The following is a 26,596-nucleotide window of genomic DNA, read 5'->3' as shown; positions in this document are numbered from 1 at the left end:
GGGAAGAGCCCTTCTGATCCTTTACAGTCCAAGGGTCTCCATGGAAAGAGAAACCTATAAAATATGTGGCTAATGGATGTATTGTCTAAAAGGAATTAAATGGTCAGAGTGAGTGGCTGAAATGGCTACAGAAATATTAAGTCAAACCACAAAATAAGTGTATTACACTTAGAAGAAATGATGTTACTTATAAGTAAAAAATTTATCATGTCTTCTGGAAATTTAATAGCATCCATTGGCTGAAGCTTTGCTCTTCATATTTAAAATAGCCAAATGTAAAGAGCTTTGGTCTAGGTATGTTCAGAGAGGAAAGAAAGCTGTTCAGAAGTAATACCCTGTATTTGAACAATCTGGAGTGATACAATCTAATAAAGGGGAGAAATGAAACATCAAAAAGCTCAATTGCCCGTTGCAGACAGTTTGCCATCAGAGAGTGGCTCAGGACACCAGGTCACTGCCTCGGGCTGGCTCAGGGGCGCTGTCACAATGCCCTGCTGGTGCCTTCCTGGGCCTTGGGTGAGGATCTGCCCCATCACATCCCAGCCACAAACGTGGTGGCTGTCACAGGAGACCAGGGGAATGAAGCCGTGTCACGGGGCTGCTGCCAGGTGGGATGGATGAAACAAAACCTCTTGGCAACGTAGAATCTAAAATGTATTTACTCAGAAGGGAAGGGTGAGTGGATGGCAATTTCCATTCTGTGATGCACACACTACAAGCACGACTCAGAGCTCTAGATCTCTGTTCCCCACATGGATCCAGAGGAGGATTCCTTCTCTGGCCACTCCATGTGTCAGGTCCTGCCTTGGAGCTTGGCCCCTGAATGTCACAATTCCTCCTTTGGTTCAGCATTCCTGGTGCTGGTGGAGACCCATACCTGTGAATTCTCTGAAATATGAGATTTTTTAATACCTGGTCTTCACACAGGCAGAAAGGAGGACAGGTCTAGGTAGGGCTCTGCAGGTGCTATAGGATCAGCAAGGAACTATTTCTGGTTTCACTCTTAAATGTTTATGACAATCAAAAAGCAAACGGGTAACTTTTGCCTTCCTCCTGCATTTGGTCCTGCTTGCCCATAAAGAACAAAAGCAGAAGTCTGGCAAATGTCCCATTATCAGTGCAATCCCACTGACTAATTTGCATTCCCTTTCCCATCACTTGATTGGAATATGGTGTGGGACTCAGTCAGAAGAGACGTGGGAATCTATGCTGGCCATGCCAATGCAATTACTATGAGCAATTATATTTGTGGGATCATAAAAATACCTTGTTTGTCTAAAGAGATACATTTCTCATAAAATGATGCCAACAGGAATTCATTAAAAATAATTAAAATGCCATCATTTACAGCTTTACTGCCATTGTCCCATTGTGGGAATCTCAGCGTATGTAGCCCACGTGCATGGGTCATTCCTGTGACTCTTAAAACCAACAGCTTCAACCTTCTCTTTCTCCTCTATCTTCTGGAGTTTTTTATCACTTAAAATGCCAGCTGTGCTTGAATGCAAGTGGATTATGAGGTTTTTTCATTTGCTAGTTCTTGTTTATTTTTTAATAAAGAGCATTTGAATTTAAGTGTCCATAAAAGGTTCAAGATTGTCAAATGGCCTGAATTCAGCAATGGAACTGGGAAGGTTTTTGGGAGATTTGTTGGAGGTTTTTCTTCGTATGTCTCTTAATTTGATACAAAAACATACAGTAGTTTGCCCTTTAATAAGCTACAACATAGTCTAGCTGAACATGCATATTTTTTACAGCCTATAGTAAATTGTTTTTCTTGCTACATTCTTGTCTTTCTGCCCTTTGCAATGTGAGTAATACTGGCATAGTTCGCCCAGCATTCAAGTTTAGGAGTCTGCATTTAGAGATGATGTTCAGGAGAAGGAAAATGTAAATAACAGAGCTGACTATGTGGGCTTAAACCTACTTAAGTCACAAACACTTAGTCAGTTTAACAGCATTTATAAAAGAGATGGGAGTGGCAAAACCTACTTAACACATTCAACCAAACACAGGTTTATATTTCTCACTGAATCACTGTAATGTTTTTATCAGCACAAGATTTTTGTCAGAAGTCAAGATCCCCTAAGTGTGTCCTCACTTGGTTTTCAAACACTTAAGGTCAGAGGGATGAGCCATCAGCCATACAAAAGAAAGCTGTTTGTTCTTTCTGGGCTTTTGGGGTTTTTTATGCAGAAAAAATAAATCATTTTTGGCCCAGACCAATTTAAGCTTTGGCTTGACATGTTTTTGAAGTCCCTGTGAGTTTAGTTCAGGTCACCTTTCAGTGTTTTACACCTCCCAGTGTAACTCACCGTACAGAGGAGCTGCCCATTTCAAAAGGAACAAACCAGACCCCGTTTGTACTGGTTTTACTTCACCCACCTGACCTGGGATTTTGCAGCAGGCCACACAGCCTTCAGGTTTCTGGCTGAAATGAGTGGGAAACCACCGAGCTCACACAGGCTCATCTGGGATTCTTCTGATGCAGGTGGTTTCCCATCTAGTGGTAACTGCCCTGAAAGGAGCTTATTCTGCACTAGACAACGATTAACACGTTAGAAGTTAGCTCTGCAGTTTCATTTTTCATTTCCTGTGCTGCACTTGCTGCACAGAATCCGTTGTAACGTGAAGTTTAGTCAGTGGGAAAGTCAGAAGGCAGATACCAAATTTCTAATTTGTGACAGGGAGGACAAGCACTTGGCCTTTTGCATGATTTTTTTTAAAGGCAGAAATAATTTCACAGGATAAATAATCAAATACATAGGTTATAAGCTTGACCATCTCCACTGAAAATAAGCTGCTTCTGCTGTGTTCAGCTCTACTACTACTACTACTACTACTACTACTACTACTACTACTAGATAATGTGCAGCCCCTATTTTCAGAGATATTTTGGATTGTGTATTAGAACAGAGGTTATAATTTTTCCTTATTTTATTTTGTAATAATATCTAATTCCTGTCCTAGGTCCAGTTTGTTTTTCAGGTTTATTCTGTATTCTCTTAGCTGTAAAAGCTGTCTGAGGGGAAGGCACAGAGAAGGCAGCTTAACCAACTGGCTTTTAAAACCAACTGTCTTCTGTAAAAGTCTTGTGGGACACAAAACCTTCCACTGATGAGAAGATACCAGCAAGCATTCTGTGCCATCCAACACCTACTTTGTTTTACCCTTTATTCACATGAACCACCAAAGGGCATTTTACTATGACTAATTTCCTTTAATGTGAAAAAATAAGTCTTCAGGCAGGGAAAAAAATATTTTGCTTCTTTAAAAAGACACATTGGTGTGACAGGCAGGCAGTTACCTACCCATGGCTCGAAACACCCACAGTTTCCTAAAATAACAACAAAAGGTCTTCAGCTTTTCAAATGTGTCAAACCTAGAAAATGTCACGTGCTTTACTCACAGCACCAGGGAGTTACAACCATTCAGCATTTTCAAGGCAATTAAAGCTAAATGTAAATTAAAAGACGACAACAGTTGTGTTTTACCAATTTTATTTCTAGACTTTAGATTTTTTTGCTGGAAACTTGTCTGTTACAGGTCTGTTGGTGAAAATGTGCATTTCAGACCAGTGATGCCAATAAGTACAATATAAAAATGTACAAATCTGAATTGCTTTTGCTTACTACAGATTGTTATAATAATGTGACAAATAAAGCATCTCTGTTGGCACGTGAACCCACTTATCTGGATTTGGCCTTTTTCAGTACATACAATATTTCAAAAAAATTTGCAGTACACACTACCACTCAGTGTAACACATAATAAAACCAACAAGCACTAAACTCAATAATCATGTTTGGTTCAGGGACACAGAGATGCCACAAACAGAAGTGTTTTATGAGGTAAGCAGTAAGAAATGTTCCTGAAATTTGGACAGAATGTATCCAGTCCTCCTGGGTCCTGCGACTGCTAGTAGCATTGCAATGCTTATTTATGCACTATGTAGGATCTTAACTGCATTTGCCTCAAAATGAGTTCTAATTCTGTTTTGGTTTAGCAGCATACAGGCAACAGCTAGATTATTCTTCAGCATACAACTCTGTTAGCTGGCTTATTTATGAGATTTACAGGCTTTTCTTTAAATTAGCATTATGCTATAATTATAAAAAAAAAAAAACAAAACAAACAAAAAAACCCTAGTATATCATAACAGATTAAACACACAAAATACTTAGAGTTCCAGAAGATAACCTATCATACCAAATGATGTGTCCTAGCTGAGGGAGAACCACATCAGGTGGCACACAAGAGTTATATTATAATGCACCTTTCATATATCAATGTGGCTAGTAACACAACTTAAAACTACTATGATAATAAACCCCAGATCAGACAAAGTATCCAGCTTTATAAAATGCATAACAAAAACCAAAAAACAAAAAAAAACCAAAAAACAACCAACCCTTGACATAAATTGATCTTCTGAAATGTCTGCTAGTTTTTAAATTAATGCAGAGACCCATTCAGAGCAACGTTTGATGCATTTCCGTTTGCAGTAGAACTATGAGGCACTGTAAGAACATCAAAACCTGGTCTAGACACGGGTAACTGAAGTATGAGGTATTGTGAAACAGGAACCTTTTTTGGAATAGAGCAGTAATCACATTAAGTAAAAATTGATCACATAAAAAATCTTCCAAAAAAATGATGTCAATAATATAACTTTCTATGAGAAAATTAAAACCTATTACATGGCAGTATATGACATTGTATAACAAAAAAAAAAAAAAAAACTGATCCACAAAATAGCAGCAAAACACAATGACAAAGATACAGAAAAGCAATGTTAATTTTTTTTCAAACCATGCTGGGAATTTATCCATAGCAGCTCAATAAAAATGGAGCATCCACTCCTTTTCTTTTGTCTTTTTCTCTTTTTTTTTATCTTTTGAATTTTTTAATCTTTTTTCCTTTTTTTGTTCTTTTTGTTGTTGTTGTTTTTTTTTTTTACAATCAACACCTTAGCGGCAGTTTTCTCACATACATTTCACCATCACATTCTCCTCGAGCATCAACTTCAACAGCTATGTCCACGTCCCTTCAGCTACTTTCTAAAATAATAATAAAAAGATACATAGCCAAGATGTGCAAATTTTCTATTTGTAGCTAAATTAAAAAAAAAAACCAAACGGGGCATATTCTGGAATAAAAACTTCTTTCAAGTACTCCAATTTTCATATCTATTAACTATGGCGTTTTTTCTTGGTTAGACTGCTTTTGAAAATGTATAGGAAGGGGCCAAATAGACTGCCTGGTTTTGGGTTTGCTCTTTGAAGCGTGTCCTTTTTTTTGCTTTAATAAGCTGGGTTAAAACTGCAACATCAAGGGTAGAAAGATTTTCTTTTTCAAAAGGGGCGATTGCATTAATTTACAAATCATACTGGCCTTACGAACATCCTCTGCAATAAATATTCTTTTTAGCCTTAACTATAAATTATATATTTTAGTGTTTAAAAACCTTCAGTTGTAAAAACATCTAGCGATAATCCTTAAAACTATGTGTCCTATATGTGAACCTTTAAGGCCCCTAATTTATAAAGATGAGTTGGCACCAAAGGATTCTAAACTCCAAACTTTTCTATAGAAAAGGAAAGGAAGATATCCTGGCAATTTGTGAATGCAATTTTCTCTCACTGGAACACAACCTTCGGAAAAAAAGAATCACGTCTCCTCTAACACCATAGTTAAATGCACTTGCTTTGCAATTCCAAGTTTGCCAACAAGCACTTTATATATTTCCAAACCATTCCATTAAAAAAACAAACAAAAAAAAATTCCCACACAATAAAAGAATGTATTTCCTATATCTAATGGACTGAAAGTGCTTTGAATGGAATGGTTTTAGAATATTACAAACGAACAAAAACAAAAAAAGACTGAACTGTGGATTGAACCTGACCATAATTAGGCTGAATATCTGTGGGGTCAGAACAGCATTTTTACACAGGTAACTACAAAAATAGGAAGATTACAAAAATATAATATATTATGTCACTATTTCGGTTTCTCTTTATAATAGGGTCCTGTATGAGTAGTACATTGGCCTTTCCCAACCACGCTAAGCTGGAACCCTACAAATGCCTCAATGCACAGGCAATCCACAGGCACAAAAAAAAAAAAAAAAAAAAGATTAACATATAATAATGCTGCATACTAATATACACTAACTTATGGGTTACGTTAACCATTTATAAGGTGAAGAGGATAAAAAAAAAACCTAAGGAAATAAAATAAACATTTACAGATGAATTATAAAGTGACTAAATGCATAAGCAAGCAAGATACAGAAAAGCCTAGAACTGCGTTAAAGCTATGCTTTTTAAAGAAAAAGAATATTTCATTTACTATCTAAAAAAAAAACACCCTCTTCTACTTTAAAAATGGTTGGTTGGTTTGTTTTATATGTAAGAAATCAAATCTAATACCTCCCCTGGAGACATTTCGTGTGTTAATGCCTATTTTTACAACATACAGACAAGAACACTTTAATATAAAAACTAGTTGATTATTATTGTATAAAATCCTCTATTTTTGTAGCACAAACCCCTGGGGGTAATGCAAATACTATTTTTTCTTTTTTTAAGACAGTTTTTGGGGTATTTTTTGTTTATTTGTTTGTTTGAAGTCACAGATGGAAGGGAGACAGAGCGAGAAAAAAATATAACAAGACTGGTTTTCCCTTCTGGTATAAAAATGTCCTGGAGAAAAGGGTTTCTGGGGGGGAGATCCTGACGCCGATTCCTTCTCAGATGCCCTTTCTTTGTCTGCTCTTCTTGCCAAGCAAATCCATTTAGGAAGTCCTCTTTAAATGTTCACGTCTCGCACATCAGTAGGTGTGCAGGAGAGGTCTGCTTCGTCCTCTACAGTCTTTGTTTCTGAGGATACGTTGTGCTGCTGTGCCTGGCGTAGACTGGACTCCAGGAGGGACTCAATCTGTTCTTGGCAGGCTCGTAAACAATCCTGCAGCAGGGTGCAATGGAAGGGTGAGGAGAGAGAGAGAGAGAGAGAGAGACCCAAGAGTCCTTTAGAAAGATCACAGGCTAAAACACCGGTTTCTTGACAAAGCAAGAGAAATGTTACCAGGTTATCTGGGAGAGCAGCAGGCTGGAAAGGAGGGTGGGAAGAGCAGAAGCACCCGACAGGGAAAGGACTGGCTGAGCAAGCCTGGGTTTTTTTGCAGATTATACCTTGCACTGCTGCTTCTCTCCCTGTGCTGTTTACAGTTCTCTACAAGCCCACTGCTCACAACTGTGATTTCTGCTTTTACCCCAAGAACCCTTCAGCAGTGGAGTCTGCTAGAAGTGATGATCACCAACACTGACTTTCCTCCCAAGGCTAAATTCCAATGACAGAAATGCCTTTTATATGTTGAGATTGCCTGCCAGCTGCTGCAATGTCCAGCTGTGGGCAGCTGATAAATAAATTCCTAACCCTGAAAGCATCTCCAGAGATGGACTGGACTGCCAGACCCCAAAAGGGAGAGGTCTCTCAGGAGCACCACAAAGCACCTCCATAGCCATACGCTACCAAGCCCATCTCAGTCAGGGTGAGACATTTTCCTCTCACTTCCACTTGTGAGACATTTTCCCCTCACTTCCAAAGTGCTTTCTCCAAGCTGGATTGTGCACAACTCCTCCTAAGGGTTCAGGAGGCTGCACAGGCCTCGCTGGAAATTAAAAAAACCATCAAGAACTAAGAAAGATCTTGTGTGTGGTGGGGAAAGGCAACTTCCCCCAGGCATTATGCCACACCATGAGGAGAGAGATCAGATTCCCAGCCACCAGCATTGGAGAAGGCCTTTTAGCTCAACCTGCACAGCTTCCTGCAGGCTGTGGAGGTCTGTACGCCCACAGCAGTGGCACAGAAATGGAGCCCTAAACAGCCCAAACAATCCCACAGCATTTTGCCAAAACTCATCCAGCGTGCTGTTTACCCTTATCTTTATAACAAACACGGTAAGCTTTTCCCCCCAACATCTTTAACTCTGTGCATGAAGGACTTTGAAGTTTCCTTTCAGCATTGCCTTTTCTGATTTAACCTATGACATGTGTTAGCCCTTGCGGTGAACCCAGTCTTCCATGATAAATTGCCATCAAAAGTGTTAGGATGTGCATGACTGAGAATGAATGTTGTTTTCCTGAGAGGGTGACCTGCCTGCTGTTTTCTTTATTTCCCAGTTTCAATTCTGCCTTCATTCAGAGGCTTCTTGTGTGATCTACCAGCTTTTCACTGATTCCACTACCACAAGAATCTCCTCTGCCACCAATAAGGGCACATGGCATTTGGGGTAAAATAAGATTAGAAACCCAAGCAAACAATTCTCTGCAAGTCCTTTCTGAGAGAGAGGGAGGTTAATCCTACCTCTAAGCAGATCAGACCATCAGTTACAGCTCACTGAAAACACATAACCTATGACCTTTCCTGGTTTAAAGCCTAGTGTAATATTTCCTCTTGACAGAGACACACAGCGTTTTAAATGACAAAAAGAAACGCCTCATATCCTAAAGTCATCATCATGCCTTTGGCTCCTGCATACCTCTGGCCTTCACAATAAGGTCTCTATGAAGTGCCTGCACCCAGCCCTCCTCCAGATATGATGGATCAATCCTGACTGTAAGGCTCCCCCTTGGACCACAGGTCCACGCCAGCTTTAGGTGATCCTGGCTTTACAAAGCCACTTCTGGGGATAATTCTCTTTTAGCACGTTCAGTGGCCCAAACTGAAAGTATTTTAATTTTTCAGAGTAGAATGAATCGTCTTGGGTTTTGTTTTAAGGGTGTTTTTTTTTTTCAGGTGGGAGTAGATTTTATGGTGAGTTTTGATGGGAACTTTGTGGGGTTTTTTTTTTAGTCCTGACCATTTGCATGTATCGTGTTTGAGCTCTGAAAACTAAAACCACTCAAAAGAATTTCTATAAATACCTATTCTTCTCCCTCTGGAGTCCAGTTATGAATAATTACATAGGACTATGTAATTTAAAGGTACTTTTTGCCCAGGGAATTTTTTTTAATTTAAAATTCTCAGAGTGCAGCATGCTGTAACTCTTCTTTTAAAAACAATCTTTACAATATATTATGAACAGACTGTCTTAAGCTACAGTTGAATGAAACCTTTTTTTTTACTCTTTAAGGCATTTTGTCCATGTCTTATTCACATGGCTATTAGATAAAGAGTTTGCCTGTAGGAATGCATTAGAGCTAGCAAAAAACAACTGCAAAACATAAAATTCACTGTGAACAACCTCACCAAAGCTGTTTTCATTCTCAGTACTTCCCAACACTGAAAAGCAAATACAAAACTTGTGCATTACTCTGATAACTTCTCCCAACAACTTTTCTGCTTCACTACCCAAATTTTCAATGCCCACAGTTTGTTCAAGGTCATAAACCCTTCCTGGATTAATTAAGCTCCTCAGTGAAAAAAAAAAAGAAAAAAAAAAAAGACTTGCTAGCTTAACTGATGTGGTCAAATACCTTTAAGACACAGTGGACATGATCAGGCTCCAGGGTCACACAGGAAAGGAAACAAACAACAACAAAAAAGGAACTGCTTGGAAATCCTTTGTTCCTGCCTGACCCGTTCTGGATAACAAGCACATGTTTGAAGGTGCCTCTGAGAAGGGGCAGGCAGGAGGCGAATTCCAGTGCACTAACAGACAGCATGGAGACCCAATCTAATCTAGTTCAGCAAATTTCTAGCCTGGAAATGAATGTCAGGTAAAATTCCATCTGTTTGGATGATGGGGTCAAGAACAGAATGATGGAAGACAGCCCAAGACTTCTAATTGTGATTATCTGACTTCTAATTACCCCTGATCAAAGGCAAAATGGGAAATTGGACTCCTACCAACACATCAACATGAACCATAAAGGAATTCCAATCAGGTGATATTCATTTTACTTTAGATTCAGCTCTCTTTGAGACTAAAGGTAAAAAAAGTGTAATTATGTAACCTGAAATCCAACAGACCTGTGCTCCAGCAAACAGATCATCAGGGGGAACACCAGCCCTGCTCTTAACATTCCAAGACCATCCAATATAAAACCTGTTCCCTGACAAGGGGGACCATCACTGGTTCCATACAAATCCTAGTGAAATGGGATAGCAGGAATGGCATTTGATACCATGGCTTACACAGACAGGTATTTTGGGAAAGTCTCCCTGCAGGGGAATGATGCTCTGTATGAAACCAAGCAGATTCCTCCCCCAGAACAATTGCAGTGGAAGCTGCTGTTGCCTTACTCCACTCCAAACACAACAATATACCTGTGCATACACAGAACTTTGTGATGCTCATTTTCAGTAGCAATCCATACAAAATCCTTATTTCTACCGAACACATGAATATATTTAGCACTGGAAGCTGGAGGGGAGTTACTCCCTTTTCAAGCTGTTAACCAAGCCCAGGTCAAACAGATTGTGGCCTTGCAATGACTCAGGACAATTAAAACGAAATAATAATAAAAAAAAATCCTCTTTTCTTGCTAAAGCAACTTTGTTTTCTTTTTCAAGAGCTCTGTCATCAACTAAGTCAAGTCACATAAGGACAGGTTGTTCTGCATGATGTGAGAGAATCCATTCCAGTGCCCAGTATCAGGAATGGTTAAATCATCCTGCTTGAATCAAGATGCTGCCTGGACAGACAGCAAGCATTTTCCCTCAGTACCTGCTTCAAACATCTCACCCTGGACAGTGGCCAACCCCATACTGGAATTATCTGCATTGTTCACAAACTGACTAAAAGCACCACACGTGCATACCAAACTGAGCAGCCCATTAGTTCAGCATTTCTTAAGAGCATTCAGCATTTCGGGTGCTTAGAGCATTTAACGCTTCCACACTGTATTACTTCAGCTGCAGTGATAGAAGTGGCAAAAAGAACGTGCTCGATACTGAGGCACTGTTCAGGTGATAACATAAAATAACAAGCTGAGATACTGCATTTTTCAGCAATTGTTTCACACAGTCTATCAAAGGGAAAATATTCATTTGAGAATAATTAATTGCAATGAAATTGCTCAATCCCATCAACAAAGCCCAACTACACAGACCCAGTTTTGCAGTGGCTGGACTGGGACAGTTTTCTATGCATTTAAATTATTAACATGTAAAATAATTTAACAGCATCTCCAAGATTCTGCTCCTCACCACAGAGTTGTCTTTATTTGACTCATTGTCCAGCTCTTGGAGACCTCACAAGAACCTTTTTAAAGCATCCATTTATTGGTCTTCCACATTGTTACAAAACAAAGCTCAACTCTGCCCCAACTTCACACACCATTATGACATGGATCATTGACTTTAGGTCTTCCTTGTAGGCTCCCTTCCTGGCCCATTCACTCGTGAAAGGTTTATTGCTCACTAGTTACTGATGTGCATCTCCTGGAAGCTGCAGGGCAAAATGAAGGGTCCTGTGAGGACCATCTACCTTGTCACAAAGTCGTGGGACAAGCACTCGTTCCAAAAAGGAATTCAATACCAGCTACTGTGAAGGTCCAGCACGTAATAAACCAAATTAGATCATTAGAACTCTTTTAAGAAGAGCTTTTTCACACCACTTGGCACAATAAAAGGCCTCAAGAATGGTCAAAGATAAGGTCAGAGTTACCACAAGGTCTCAGCAACTGTTTCCTGCTCTTATTCCCCAAGTTTTGTTTTACAGGGGCTCCTGGTTTAATTAGCCCCAGCCAAACACATCCTAAGTCAGGGCAGGGCTTCCTTCTGTCCCAAACACCCGAGCTGGATGTGCCATTCCCAACCGGGCATCACAGATAATCACAGTGGGCATCACAACAGCCAAACAAGCAGGCTGGGCACAAGAGAACAACTTGAGAACCCCCACTCTGAGGCTTGACCTTTCCCAAGATTTACTGTCAGATTAGCTCCCGTGCAGCAAGCAGGCATTCATTCTTAAAAAACCCTTAATGCAGGAGATCAACCGAGAGGAAGAGTCACTTACCGGATCACATTTGATAACTTGTGATAGGAAATGTGTGAGGCATTGATAGGAGAGGAAAGTGTTAGTGTTCCCCAGATGCAGGCCTTGCACAGCTGCTACCACGCTGCCAGCTGCGATCATGGAGGGTGGGTTTGAAATAAATTTAATATCTGCATGAAAAAAGGAGAGAAAAAAAAAAAAAGAAAAAAAAGAGAGAAAAAAAAAGACTGAAATGATTGCTTTAGGAGAAGCCTGTCCATACACATACACTCTTTGTACCAGCATGGCTTTCAGCTGCCAACTATTGCATCCAAAAAGGCAGTGCAAATGGTGAGCAGAAAGGTGCCTCCTGCTGTAAAACTCTTACAGGTCCAAACCTGCAAACACTTATGCACATGAGCAACTGCTCTGCAGAGAGTGGCCCTTCCTAGCACTGGGCCTGGGAGGCCATTCATCACTTGGAGGTACTTTTATCATAAGCAGGGCCCCCATTTGTCCAGGTTTAAATGCTTTGCTCCGGTGAATAATGCCGGGGGGGGTCAATGGCACTGCACATCTGAGAAAACCTGTTCACATCCTGCAGTGTTTTGCACGGTCAGATCCAAGGTGCACTCTAACAACCAGCCCTGGGCCCCTTTAAAGCAGAAACCTTTGCTCTGACACTCAAAAGGAATATTTCTTTAATGAACAACAACATCAACAAAAAGAAAGAAAAGAGAAAGACTGCTTAACCCTGTCAGGAGGCAGATAATCCATATTTAAATTAAGGTTTCATCTTAAAAATGCTTTGTCTCAACCTAGTCTCTTGTCAGTGGCTGCCATCCATCCTGGCAACAGGGATTTAATGTAAATGTGGCATAACTAAGTGACGGGGGTCCCAAGAATTGGCGGACAATCAGTTACATTCTGATGTGACACCATGCTGACAAGAGGCTGGGCCCCCTTCCAGACTGCATTGCTGTAGGTCTCTCCACAAAGCCACTCCCAGGATCCCTTAAGGGGCTATCTCTGCCATTTAGCATGTTTTTCCTTTGGGTTTGTTTGGTTTGGTTTGAGTTTTTCTAGTTTTTTTTTTTTTAATAATAATAATAATAGTCTACATTTTAATGATAAGACTCTTTTCTGCTGAGCAGGAATGCATTTGATCTGTGGCAGTCAACACCTTGGAGGAGAATCAGGAACAAAGGAAGCAAGTGGCACAAGTCAAGGTCCAGTTTTGTGAGGGAGAAAGGGAAACACTGCAATGTACACCAGAACCTGAGATACATTCCTTCAGCTTTTATCAGAATACAACTTCCTCAGGGTTGGAAAAATATAAACCATCTGTCAAACCCCTGAATGAAATCAAAGGAATGGACAGCTTAGAGGGCTCAGTGGAACTGTTTAAGTATTAAATCATGCATCTCCTTTATTATGATAAAATAACTTTTGTGTAAATGTTTTACCAGTGGAACTAAAGCCTTCAGGACTCCATGGAAGTCCTGGCTCTGAATCTGTTTATTCAGACACCTCTGACACTCCACTGTGGCCTGGACCAATACCCACCTTTAAAGGGGGCACTTGGCCCAGCATCCTGCAAACCTCCAAAACTAAACTGATACGAACGAAATTCTGGCCAAGCTTTGAGGATGCACTGCCAGTGAAAAGGCAAGCTTGAGCTGAAGTCATCTCATTTATGTTAAAATAAACACATCAAAATAAATTTGGCTTCTTGCCTCCTTCACTTAACCTGCCTGTTTCCAGGCAGATATAAACACACCCACCTTCTAGCAAGCTGCTGTCATTCCCAAAAAAAAACCCAAAAAACTCTGCCATTCCAAAGCCAGTCCTGAACTGAAACAGTGACACAGAACTGCAGGTGGACTTTGGAAATGGGGGATTCCCAGCAGGGATCCCACCAGGATGGGGTTGCTCAGAGGGGTAGAGTGGCAGTGCCTTCCCGACACTGTTTACGATGCCCCACAAACGGGACATGACCAAAATGTGTCACTTTAATGAGCCCGTCCTGACAGGATCACGTTTGGGATTAATATTTGTGTTCTTCTTTTAAATGGAGCAGTAAACAAGAACATGAATTCATAGTCACACCCTCATTCTTTCCAAGGTGGAAAAGTGATAATGAAGTTTAAATGACCAGTTTGTGTCTGTCCCTATAACCACTCCAGACAAGCAGCATGGACTGCCTTTTTGTTGCAACTCAACAAGGAATTATTTGTGGCAGAGGCCACTAATTTCAGCATATTAATCAGGGGGCCCCTCTCGCCTGTAATTGGATGCCCCCAAGTGAAGAGTGTGGCATCATTGTCAGCCTCCATCGCCTCATCTTGCGCTATTGAGCACTCAGGAACAAGGGGGCTTCGGTGAGATGAATTAGACCTGACACAGCCACAATGGGGTAGGGGGCCCCATCAATTGAAGCACACATCCCCAGTAGCCTATCTGAGACTTCATCCAAAAAGAATAAACAACTTCAGCGTTGTTAAAAAGAGAGAGAGGGAGAGAGAGAGGAGGGGGAGGAGAGAGAAGAATGCCAGCCACCCTGAAGGGAGGACAAAGCAGGCATATAGGCGCTGCAGCGCTTTAAAAAAAATTCCTAACAAGGCGAGTCACCCCTTTTCCTTTTTAAATGGAGCAGCAATTCCATCCGTCTGGAGAGCTGGGGGCTATGAATGAAAATCTTTTCATTGAGGCAAATCAAAACTGTGAACATAAATCACTTGCTGCAAGATGCAACAGGTTCCAACTGGTCACATACCTTGAGACTTCCAATTTTATAAAGGCCGGAGAATGGGAGAATTGTAACGTGCTCATTTCAAAGGGAGATCTTTCTTTCTCCTTTGGAGAGGACCAAAGCAATAACAATAATAACAGCACTAATAATAATAATAATAATAATAATAATAATAATAATAATAATAATAATGGAGCCTGGTATGTTTTGATAACCAGAGGAACATAATGAAATGCTGAAGCTCCAATATTTGTTGCTATTCATTGTTATGCTTGTATAGAGCTGCAGTTCTCCCTCAACACCGGTCTTAACTTGGGCCAAAAGAGGCCTGCTTCCTTTTGAGCTCTCCCTGCCTTGCTCTGCCATGCCAAAGTCCCATTCATTAAGCTCAATTATGTGTTAACTTCAAACAAGCCCTGGTAATTTTTTTTTCTTTTCTCTTTTCTTTTTTTTTTCCTTTTTCGCTTTTTCTCTCAAACCTACCACAGCACAAAGGCATCCTTTGGTGAAAATGGATTTTTCAAAACCAAACCAAATCAAACAAATCCACTTCTACTAGCCAGACAACTGGAGAGGGAGCCTAGGAGGAATTCCCCTCAACTTCACCTTGCAGCGTAACCTTCTTTTTCTGGAGCAAACACATACACACTCATCTACAAACACTTCCACAGGCTTCACCTCGGTAAGCCAACTGGCCAAGGGTTTGTTTTCTAAGCAAGCATTATTGTGCAGTCTCTTCACAGGAGAACCTCCTCTACAGAAGAGGACACAGGCAGAGGAGAGACTGCACTTGCCCCTGAGGCCACTTAAGCGAGCTGTCAGTGTTTCCAGTGGACTTTGGATCGGGCCCCATAGCATCCAGGCAGCACAAGGCATTTGCAGTCCATCTAGGTTCGTTTTGGCAAGGGGAAATGCAGCACAACCCAGCAACAGCAAAGCCAAGTCCAGATGCTGCTTAAGCCACATGTGATCTTCACTAGCCAACAAAGAAGTCATGAGAAAAGCAAAAGGTAGAGAAAGCCCTGACATCCAAAAATAACAATAAAAACACAGAGCCTAGTGGCAGCCTTCCTGAGTGCTCCTTCCCCAGGCAATATTCCCAGCTCCAGTAGGGAGCTGAAGAGGGCCCCAACTGGTGAGCTCAGCACTGTTTTTTTTAAAAGCTCAGTAAAACTCCCAGAACATGGTTCTCATTTACTGATCCATTCTCCAGCTGTGGTGTGTAGCAGTGTTAAATAAAGGCTCTGGATGTGCTTCCTAAAAGAAACATAACAACACCGACAGTAGATCAAAGTACTGGACTCTTAGCAAGTCTCCAACCTTTGAACTACTCTTGCTTTCATCCCTGTCATTGCCAACACAACAACCTAGGTTAAACATCCCCACATCCAAAGGGGAGCCCGGGTGGCCGTTCTTTTTAGCTCCAAACTTAGCAAATCATGCCTCCAGAGTCGCAGCAGCCTTGTATCTGGCAGAACCTGGCATGGAGGGACACACTGGACTTTCCCAAAACGTTCCTGCCGGTGGTTTGAAGGTTGTGGCGCTCCCAGCACCAAGCATTACTCCAGGCAACCTCACCTATGAGCTGCCCCTCACGCTGATTTTAGGCCCAAGATGAAGAGCAACGCCAGTGTTTATAAACTTGTCTTTTATGGCTTGGTCGTTCTACCTTTAAGGCCTCGCAGCGGGGCTGGTTCTGTGAAATAAAACTTTTTTTTTTTTAAACTTTTTGGGTTTTTTTTTTTTGTTCCTTCTGAGCGCCTGCCATCTTCCTTCCACCTTTTCACACCAAATCCAACCTCTGGAGAACAAGCCAGACGGCACTAGCGGGTGCCACGGGCCGCGCGCGTCCGTCCCGCCGAGGTTTTGGAGCGTGGATACCACGGCTCCTTGGCGTCTTTGGAGGCTGGCCCTGCTCATGGCTCCAGCACAGCACGTGGTCACGAGGGTGCAGATGGCAGCGGCTCGGTCCTGTGCCAGGAAAAGCCTCCGTGCCGCGTGGCCCTCCTCCAATCCACCGGCCACCGAGGAGGGAACGGGGGGGAGGAAGAGGCAGCTTGAAGAGGGAAGGTTTAAAACCCCCACGCAGAGCCATTCACAGGGAAAATCTCCCTCTGCCTCATCCTAAAGAATGAATCCACACAGGGAGGGATTCCCTGCACGGGCAGTGAGCCTTTTGCAGCCCCCACATAAACGCGGTGTGGGGAGGCGAGGAAATCATGAAATCACGCCACGCTGAGCTACAGACAGCCATGGGGGGGGTCCCTCTCCCTCCCTGACATCCACACAGAACTCCGACTCAGAAGCGAAATATCTTCTGAAAAGAAAAAACTTACCTCTGGCATAGTAATCCACCTTCTGCAAACAAGGGGCAATAATCGGGGCTTAAACTACCTCCCCGCAGCTCTGAGACCAACAGCTACGGGAAGCTTTACAAGCCAGGGGGTGGGCGCATGGTGTCGGGGAGCAACGCGCTTTGCGCAACGTGCAGGGCTCATACCTGTAGCGCACAGAGCCACAAAAGTCTGAGCATGTTTACGGATGATCTGCTTGGTGTCCTCTGCCAGAGGCATTTTAGTGAGGAAATGTTCAATGAAATCGTGGGGGGTCATTGCGGCCAGATTCCATTTCAGCTTATTCACCAGCAGCAGCTCCATTTGCTGCAAAGAGAGAAGAGAGGGACGGGAAGGGGGAAGGAGAGAAGAGGAAGAAGGGGGGGGGGGGGGGGGGAGCGTGGTTAGAGCCGCTCGCACACGGCGGTGCCGGGGCTCGGCGGCAGCAGCAGCGGCAGCAGCGCCGGGCCGGGAGCGGCACCGGGTCCCCCCGCGCCGGGGCAGCGCCCGCCGCGGCCGCCAGGGGGAGCCCGCGGGCCGCCCAGCGCCGGGCCGGCCGCGCGGGGGAGCCGGTGCCGCTCCCGATCCCGATCCCATCCCGGCCCCATCCCGGCCCGCCGCCGCATCCGCAGCTCCCGCCCGCCGCTTCCCAACGTGCGGCGTTGCTGTCATTTTCCCCTATATATTTATATATATATATTTTTTTTTTTTAAATGTTTGAATCTATTTTTTTTTTATTCTTGAAGTGACTGAACGTGAAATTACCAGTAATTCGTCGGGTCTAATGGAGTTATCTGTATAAATGCACAGTTTTTCTGCGGTCAGAGGAATAGTTTCCTTCATTTTTGAAGCCACAAACATGCAGGTAGCTCCGAGCAATTGCAATCGGCTTTTCTTGAGGGGTTCGAACGACAAAAATCTGTCCAAATAATTCATAGCCAAGGGGAAAACTTCCTCTTCGCACTTCTGCTCCTCGCAAACCTGCAAGAAGGAGAGAGATCGTTGAAGAATAATTTAATTGAGGCGAAAGCCAGGCTTGTCCCGCTGCTCTCGCCCTCCCTCCTCCCTCACCCCCAGGCTTTGAAGGGCAAGGTTGAAGGAGACGAGGAGGAAACGCAGTTGGGGAAAATGGATAAATATGGGAAAAGCAGCGGCATCAAAGAAAATGAAAGTCACGAGTGACAAAGTGGGGGGAAATGTTGCGTTAGAAACCCGCAGGCGATTCATGGCAAAAGGGGAGGAGGGTAATCGAAGAAGAGGTCTGTGCCCAGTTTTTCAGCCCCTAAGAACAAATTTTTAAAAAGGGAAGAAGACGGAAAGCGGAGGAAAATGCTGACCCCCGTGGTCGGTAACGGGGTGCAGAGCCGGGCTCGGCCCCGGATTTATTTATTTCGCTTTTATTTTTTCATCTAAGTTGCCGTTGTTCTGCCGATTCCCCTCCGGTCGAGACACAAAGGTGGCGTCCAGCCTCATTTCCCCAGACGTCATCTTTTCAAAAAATATTTAAAAATATTTAAAAAATAATTCGAGCTCTCCAAAAAGGCTGAAAATGAAGCGGCGGGGGTCCTTTACCGAGACCCGTGCCTCTGGTGCTGCTGGGGGGCTCCAGGAGGATCCCCCGAAGTGAAATCCACCGCCTCCCTCTCTCGCCCTGCAGCACAGCCGGGCGCGACATTTCCCAGAGCAAGGCAGGGCGCTGCGGTTTCAAAAATTAATTAAAAATACATCGCGGGCACCCAGGGCTTCCGAAAAGGCATGAAAATGTAGCCCAGCTCCTGGGGCTCCCTCTGGGATCCCCCCCAGACGTGTCTCGCCAGGGACCGGGCCCTTTCCAACTGGTTTTTCCCAGGCGACCTTGCCGCTCGCTGCCGCAGCACAAGCGTGCCTTTGAGGGGTGACCGCAGCTCCAGCCTCTCTTCGCGCTGAACAAAGAAACTTTCACCCTGCAGCTCCCCCCAGAAAGGCCGGAGCCCCTCGGGCCGGTCCCCCTGCCCGCAGCCCCAGCGGGGTCCCCCGGCCCCCGACCTTCCTCCCCCGGCCCCTTCCCCCGCTCCCCCCCGCCACACACACACACACACACACACACACACACACACACACCCTTGGCTTTGCTCCCCGGGACTTTCTTCGTTTTTCTCCCGATTAATAAACACTTTTGCTTTGCAAATAAAAGAACAAAGATGGCGCATAATACTGGCACGGGCAGCCGCTTGCATACGTGTACAAGGATATTAATTTAAAATAAAAATCCCCCAGAAAACACGGGCTGGCAGCAGGGGCTGGCGGCACGGCCGGGGCTTCGGCGGCCGGGCCGGGGGAGCCCCGAGCCGGCTCTGCCCCGGCACCGCCGAGCCCCGACGGCCGGAAAAGGTGCCGGGCGCCCCCCGAGCCCCGGGGGCACCGGACGGGGGTGGGGGGGGCTCGTCCGCCGCCCCTCGGCGCCGGGACCCGGCGGCGGCAGCGGGGACACGGAGCCGGCGGCCGCCGCCACCTCGGGCCGCGTCCCCTCGTTCCACGCGGGCGTCTCCGAGGGCAGGCAACGTGTGCCGAGCCGGGCTAGCGATCCCGGGGGAAAGGCGGGGGGAAGGAGATGGGGCAGCGGCTCCCCCGGATTAATTCGTTTCGGTGGCCGGAGCTTGCAAGGAAAAAAAGTCGTCGAAAGATACAAACCTCCAGCATCCAAGTGGCAACTATTTTCCTCATATATGGCAAGATTTCTTTCTGCACGCACTTGAAGTAGGAGACGGAGGGCGAGCAGGTCTCCTCCGCCTTGAGCATTGTCTGCAGCACCCTGTCATTGAGGAGGTTGGCATCCAGGTAGGCTCGTCGGATGGTCTCCACCTCGCAGCACAGCAGCTGATGTTCCATGTCTGCCTTCGTCGCCTCGAGTCAGTTCTCTGCTGCAGGACTGAGTCAGCCGCTCGCTCGCTCTCTCTCTCTTCCCCTTCCAGGAGTCCCTTGGATGCTGCTTCTGCTACTGCCGCTACAGCCCTCTGGAGGCTGAAAAACTTTCTAACTTCCAACAAAACTCTCCTGGTGTAGTCTCTGTGACGTTACTGTTGTTAAGCAGAGATCAAAGCACGAGAGAGAATGAGAAAGAGAGAGAGAGCCAAAAGCAAGGGGCAGAGCCCTAAAGCCATCCCATAGGCTTCAAGTCCTTCCCCTTTGCTTAGCTTATAGAGAGCAGGGTTTTAATGCAAATGAGACAAGGGCTCGCTTTCTTCAAGGGCAAGGCAGAAGTGGGGGAAACCCAAATTGTCTCTTCAGTGGATCATGCATAATTTTAAAAATGGAGCAAGTTCTGCACTGGGAGCCAAATGATGAATGGGGCTAAGGCCACACACAGACACCAGGGAGAGAAATGCAAGGAGACTTTGTATTATTTTACGGGGGCGCCAGGGAGGGGAGCGGAGCAGCACCAGTGCCTCGCTGTTTGCTATCAATATTATATTATTATTATTATTATTATTATTATTATTATTATTAGTGCTGTCACTGGCACGAAGCTGCCATGCTGTCCTTTAAAAAGGCACGCTCCCAACCTGAACGCCTACTCCTCTTTGTAGCTGATCCCAAGGGAAAACCTTTCTCCCATTTCCTCAGCCCTGTTTTTTCCCAGCCAGGATGGTTTTTTACCGCACACCAAATTTTTTAAACAATTGGGGTGCCCACCGCTCTGCCAAGATGGTTAATTTTCCAACCTTTCTTTTTTTTTTTTTTTTTAAGGTCTTGCCTTTCACTTTAAAGGTTTCACCTTCCCAGAGGGGCGCGGAGGTGGCAGGGGACAGGGCGAGAGTTAATCCTGCACACCGGGGAAGGCCACACTCGGCACCCCACCCAGGAAAAATATCCCTGTGGAGCAGCACCATGGAGGCCAGGGCTCCCTCCAGCACCGCTGGGGACACGAGCTGGTGGGGTGGAAGTGCTGGAGCCTGCGGGGGCCTCACTGGCGTGTCCAGGACATTCTGTCCACGCGTGATGGGGCCCTGCTGCAAATAACTCCTGCTCCCTGGCTGAGCCTCCTGTACCTGAGCACGCTCTGCTTGGTGCTGTTTCTGTTAAAAAAGGGCATCTCTGAAAGCCTCACTTTGCCAGGGGCTGCCAGCGCAGCTTGAGGCCTGCTGGGGAGCACCGGCGGTGAGGCTAATGCAGGGGAGGAGTGACTTGTCCTGCCCCAAGGTGGTGTAGGGAGAAGCAGGAAGGCTCTAAATTGGGGTGCAAGGATTAACCTCAGCCTCGGTGCTTCAGCATCACCTGGGTGATGAATACCTGCCGGGGGTGCAACACTGATGGCAGAAACTCCCGCTGGTGGCAGGGGCTGCTGGCCATGGAGGACACAGCATCTCTCCTCCGTGACCCGCAGGGAGAGCAGTGCCAAAGATCACAGGGCATGTTGTTGCACGGTTGTGTGTTTATGTAATCTCTTTGCACGGACTGTGCCCGTCTTTTCTCATTTACTCGTTTGCTTGACCATTTGTCTCCATTTTGTGTCCGTCTGTCAGGAGGAGGAGGAGGATGTTGGAGGCCCCGCGCTCTCAGTTCCCCTTGCACACCACAGCCCATGGGGCCGACTCCGGAGGGTCCCTCAGCAAGGAAGCTGTCCCCTGTTCATGTGTCTGTTTATTGTGCCATGCGCAGGACCTCCACTTCTGTCTCCACAACTTTAGTTGGCCGGGAAGGTTTTAATATTAAATGAAGACGCACGCACGACCCCGCACTCTTGGGTCGGAATGGGACGTGCCTCCATGCACATCCAGGGGGACCCTATTTAATCACCAACCCTGCACCCCCAACACCTTTGGGCTGCATTCCCCTGGACCGCGCCAGCTCCTTCCTCGCGAACATTTTCTCCCGGCCGCGCTGCCCAGGCACACGGGTCCCATCCTGCCGGTGTGTGCCGGTCGCAGCGGTCTCTCCGAGGAGCCTCTCCCCGCTCGGAGCACGCGGCCGCCGCTCCATTCATAAAAGCGGCGCGGCGGGGCGCGGGGCAGCGCGGCGGGCGGGCGGTGCCGGCGGCGGGGGGCGGGGCTGGCGCGGGGCCCGGGGAGCCCCCGGGGCGGCGCGGCCGCAGGAAGCGGCGGCGCGGGGAGCCAATGGGGGCGCGGGGCTGTTACCGGGCGGGACGGGCAGATCTCGCTCGCTCCCGCCGACACAAAGGGGACGGGCCGGGCGGCAGCGCCAGAGCCGCCGCCGCCGCCGGGCCGCCCCCCGCTCGCCCCGGTGCGGGCAGCATCCCCGAGCCGCCGGCACCGCCCGCTGCTGCCTGCCCGGAGCCCCGGGGCGCGCTCCCTGCCGCCCATCCTTGGATGCGGGATGATGCGGGCGCTTCCGCCGCTCTCTCCCCCGGGGGCTTCCGACGGCGCTTCCTTCCTGCCCGCTCTCTCTCCCTGGCTCCCTCCCCGGCTCTCTCCCTGCCTGCCCGGCGCTCCCCTCCCCGCGGCGCTGGGCCCGGCCGCCACTTTCTCATGATGTCATCCCGCCCCCGCCGCTGCGCGCCGCCGCGCCCCGCCGCGGGAGCGCGCATTCCTGGCGTGCCGCCGCTGCCCCCGGAACGCCGCGGAGGGCGGGCGGCCGCGAAAGGGAACACCTTCCACCCCCCCAAAAATACCCGCTCCTGATCCGGACTCTTCTGGACAAGAAAGGGAGGGAGCGGATGGAGAGGGTCCGGCAGATGGTGACGGGTCTGAACAGCTCTCAGGAGAGGAGAGGCTGAGAGGCGGGGTTGGTCTGGGGAAGACTGCGAGGGCATCTCATCGGTGGCTCTAAAAACCTCCAAGGGGTGCCCAGAGCAAGGTGCCAGCCTCTTTGGTGGGTGCCCCGCAGCAGGATGAGGAGCAATGGCCCTAAACACAAAACACGAGAAGTGTCACCTCAAGAACTTCACAGCGAGGGTGGCAGAGCTCCGGGACAGCTGCCCAAGGAGGGCGGGGGTCTCCCTCTCTATCCAAACCCACCTGGGGTTCGTGTCCCCTCTGGGGACATCCCAAACCCACCTGAGGTGTTCAGTGTCCCTCTGGGGACATCCCAAACCCACCTGAGGTGTTCAGTGTCACCTGCGGTGCCCAAACCCCCAGGGCAGCCATGGAGGGCCCGTGAAATGAGGAATTTGTTGGAGCAAAGCTCACAGGGATTTTCTGTAGGGGAACCATCGTCACCATGGGTCTGGGTGGGAGGGAAGATAGGGATGGCTGGGAGGGTCCCCAGATGAGGAGCTGTCATTGATGGGACCAAAAAAGCAGGAACAGACCCGGAGCTAATGGAATTCAGCCCAAATTTATCCTGGGGGGTAAGAAAATGCAAAAGGGGAGAAAAAAGAAGCAGGGAGCGAGGTTTAGTTTCTTCTTCATCGAGGAAAACCTCCTGTTAGGCCATGCCAGAAGTGAGCCAGTGGAGGGAGAGGCGCCAGAGGAAGCCTGGCAGACAGTAACAAGGTGAAATAAACAATGTATTTAAGCACCAGCATCCTTAAAGCGAAAGTGTTTTAGAGAAGAATCCTTTGATTTTGTACCCAGCAGCTACAGTTTCTGTTTTGCTCAGCTGACAGTAGGTTTTGGTAATATATCAGCGTGAAAATGGCCAGCGCAGACACCCAGGGTTTGATATGGATATGTGAGGTAGGAAAAAGCACATCTTGACCACAAAGAGCATTTCCATTTGATTTACAACGTAAAGAAACATTTTCTCTATTCCCCAAACTGGCACTCGCTCCTTGTCATCCCAAAGGCACATAAATAAATAAATACCATTGGAAATTTGTTGTTGAATTGCTTATTTAGAAGGTTTTAAAGCACAATGTTATTATTTTTCTTTTTAAAAGCAACAAACAAACAGAAACGGCAACAAAACCACAGGGAGATGTTTTGTAGCGATTTTAGGTGTAATTCCCCACAAATGGCAGCAAATCAGTGGTAAACCCTCTGCAGAAATGCTCTCTCAGAAAGGATGGTCTCCCATCCTTCCTGTTGAGTTAAAGTGAGGTGCTGTTGTTGGGCAGACCCTGGGAGCTGTCGCTCCAGGGTCACTGCAAGATGTTTGCATCCCTCAGACCATTCTGAGATGCTCAGCCACCCTGCTCCTTGGGTGTAGAGTGGATTGGCACCTCTCTGAAGGACAGGTATGCATTCCTGGAACCTTTAGGAAAAATCATTTGGCTCAGAACCAAGTCCAAAACACTGGGTTATAGTTTTGACCCGAAGCATAGATGACAAAAATGATAAATTTGCAAAACTCAGGCATTTTTCAGAGCACATGAATTCAGTGGGAGTAATACCACCAACTTCAAAGGGAGCAGGATTGAACCCTTAATATACAGCACTAATGACTACAATCAAATAAACTCACTTTGCCTGGGCTTTCTACCACCTTTAGCCTCATTCTCTGTGTGTGCCAAAGGAGTGGACTCGGGGTGCTGCCATTTCAAATCTGTAGCACCCGTGCTAGATTGGTGAAAATATAAATAATGGTGCAGGGTGACAAGATTTGGGGAATCTGGTCCACTTGTTTCCAGAAATCAGTAAAGGAAGTGAAAAATTGAGAACGTTGAAGGATGAGATTATAGTCTTAGTGAAGCCTTCAGAAATATTTATACTTAATTTGGGCTGTTTGTGGCAACTGGTATTTTCTTATTTACTTGAGGGGCAGTCTGATTTGGTTAAAAATGAGTATGGAATAGCATCTTTTTGGGGAAACATAATCCTACAATTACATCTCTGTATCCTATTTATTTTATATTCTTTTTGCTGTGTCTGGAACACTGCACAGTGTCAGCAGTAGCTGCTTTGTCCCCTTTGGTTGGTTCTTTACCTGACTCACTCTCCATTTAGTTACAGAAGAGGATGCAAGGTATGATAACAACCTCCTATTTAACTCAAGTGAGTTTCTTTTGTTGGCTAATTTTCATTTGTGTTTACATCATTGACCATACTGCTCAGATTTGCAACCTTGGACTGTGAATACTTCTCTTTTCAGAGAGGAAAAATAAAAAGAAGAATCGTCTTTCTGATTGCGCATTCCATTTCAGAGGGATTAAAAAAAAAAAAAAAAAAAAAAAGAATTTCAGTTCTGATCAACAACTACATCAACCCAAAATACACACAGAGGTCTTCTCCAGCCACAAGCTGGTGGTGTCGTGGTGTGAGTGCTGACCATCAGCATGCCTTGAAATGAACAGGTAATGTCCCAGAACACTGAGTTGGGGAAAAGGAGGATCTGGAAAAGGGGAGTGGCTGCATTTTTGCTTGAAATGCTCGATAAAGCTGTACCCTCACTTTATCTCTCCTCTTTAAAATCTGTGTATAGTTGGAGCATATTCCCTTCACGACCAAAGTATCTGATCAAATCCCAGCTTTGCTTTTGAGTTCAGGCTGGAGAAGGAAACTGGTTAAAAAAGCATAACCCCTCAGCAGAATATTGGTATAAAAGCAGGAATTTTTTTCTCAATAAATCACCAGGAATATTTTTTCCTACTTCTGCAGTAATCAAATGATGTAGCACAATGATCTGCACTGATGGAAGTGAGGCTAAGTTGTGAATGCTTTAGAAGATAATTCAGGAAAAGACTGAAACATGTGCCTAAATTTAAATAAGTAAGTACACTGGAATTTACATGTACCTAAAAATTAAGTATATGTTTAAATACATTGCTAAACTGGAGCCTAAGGGTATGGTTTAAAGTTAAGTCTAAACTAGTCTAGACAGTAGCTGTTGCTGAAAGTGATTATTCTTCTCCTGGCTGATTTCTCTGAAATGCCCATCCTGGAGTAAAACCAATACAGCTTGTTGACAATAACAGCTACTTCCTCAACAGCTTTGAAAAGCATCCATTTCCCATAAAAATGAAAGTAAAAGTCTCAGTTAATGCTAAAATCTACGGAGATGGGCTGGAGTCGGCTTTTGTGCTAACATGCAGCCCCTGTTTGATTTCACAAGCTCCAGCCTGTTGGAGACAGAACAGAGGGGAGCAGTTCTCACGCTGACTGGGATGCTTTTATTTCCTTTGCTCCTGGGCTCTTCCATCCTGCCAGGGATATCCAGGGGGAAGGGAACAGCAGGGAAAATGTGTCAGTGAAACCAAGCAGGCTGCAAAGCCAGTGAGAGCAGACAGGGTGCTTTGAGATGCTTGTCCCTCTTGGTGGGATGCAGGAGATGCTGGAGTTTTGGGATGCTCACCCCTTTGGTGGGATGCAGGAGGTGCTGGAGTTTTGGGATGCTCACTCCTCTCAGTGGGGTGCAGGAAATGCTGGAGTTCTGGGATGCTCACCCCTCTGGGTGGGATGCAGGAGATGTTGGAGTTTTGAGATGCTCACCCCTGCCTCCTGAAGTTCCTGACTGGAATTTTTCTGAAATAAGACCACAGAGGTTGAAGGGTGTTGACCTGACACAAAAGCACGTGTGGCCTCTTGGAAAGGCTGAGGCTTGCTGGACCCAGCCCAAGAGGTCTGGGCAGATGGGGGCAGATGATGCTCTCAGAGCTGTCTGTGTTCTAAAGGGTGGTGACAGCACACCTCAGTCTCTCACTGCACACACTGAAAGGCAGCAGGGGTCTGGGAAGCCCAGGTATCCTCCAGGTAGGTTTCTGTGGAAGAA

At 45.9% G+C, this 26,596-nt stretch overlaps 1 protein-coding gene across 1 annotated transcript; it reads right to left on the bottom strand.

The window, feature by feature from the left end:
- Nucleotides 1-3,487: 3,487 nt before the first annotated feature.
- Nucleotides 3,488-20,137, bottom strand: CCND1 (cyclin D1). Its single transcript, XM_030949008.1, has 5 exons — nt 19,682-20,137; nt 17,777-17,992; nt 17,179-17,338; nt 11,969-12,117; nt 3,488-6,969 (listed from the first exon to the last, which is right to left on the bottom strand). Exons 1-5 carry the CDS (start codon nt 19,877-19,879, stop codon nt 6,814-6,816), a joined length of 879 nt encoding a protein of 292 aa, XP_030804868.1. The 5' UTR covers nt 19,880-20,137; the 3' UTR covers nt 3,488-6,813.
- Between the last annotated feature and the right edge of the window lie 6,459 nt (nt 20,138-26,596).

This window comes from Camarhynchus parvulus, chromosome 5 (assembly GCF_901933205.1).
Source record: "Camarhynchus parvulus chromosome 5, STF_HiC, whole genome shotgun sequence".
Lineage (NCBI taxonomy): Eukaryota > Metazoa > Chordata > Aves > Passeriformes > Thraupidae > Camarhynchus > Camarhynchus parvulus.
The sequence above is the reverse complement of the archived record's forward strand: the minus strand, read 5'-3'. Positions and strand labels throughout refer to the sequence as shown.

Excerpts from the sequence above, each read along its gene's own strand:
- CCND1 (XM_030949008.1), bottom strand. The coding sequence starts at position 19,879 with ATGGAACATCAGCTGCTGTGCTGCGAGGTGGAGACCATCCGACGAGCC. Across the intron at positions 12,118-17,178 it reads TGTGGCTCTGTGCGCTACAG|ATATTAAATTTATTTCAAAC; the intron begins GTATGAGCCCTG and ends TTTTTCATGCAG. Across the intron at positions 6,970-11,968 it reads AAGTTATCAAATGTGATCCG|GATTGTTTACGAGCCTGCCA; the intron begins GTAAGTGACTCT and ends ACCCTGCTGCAG.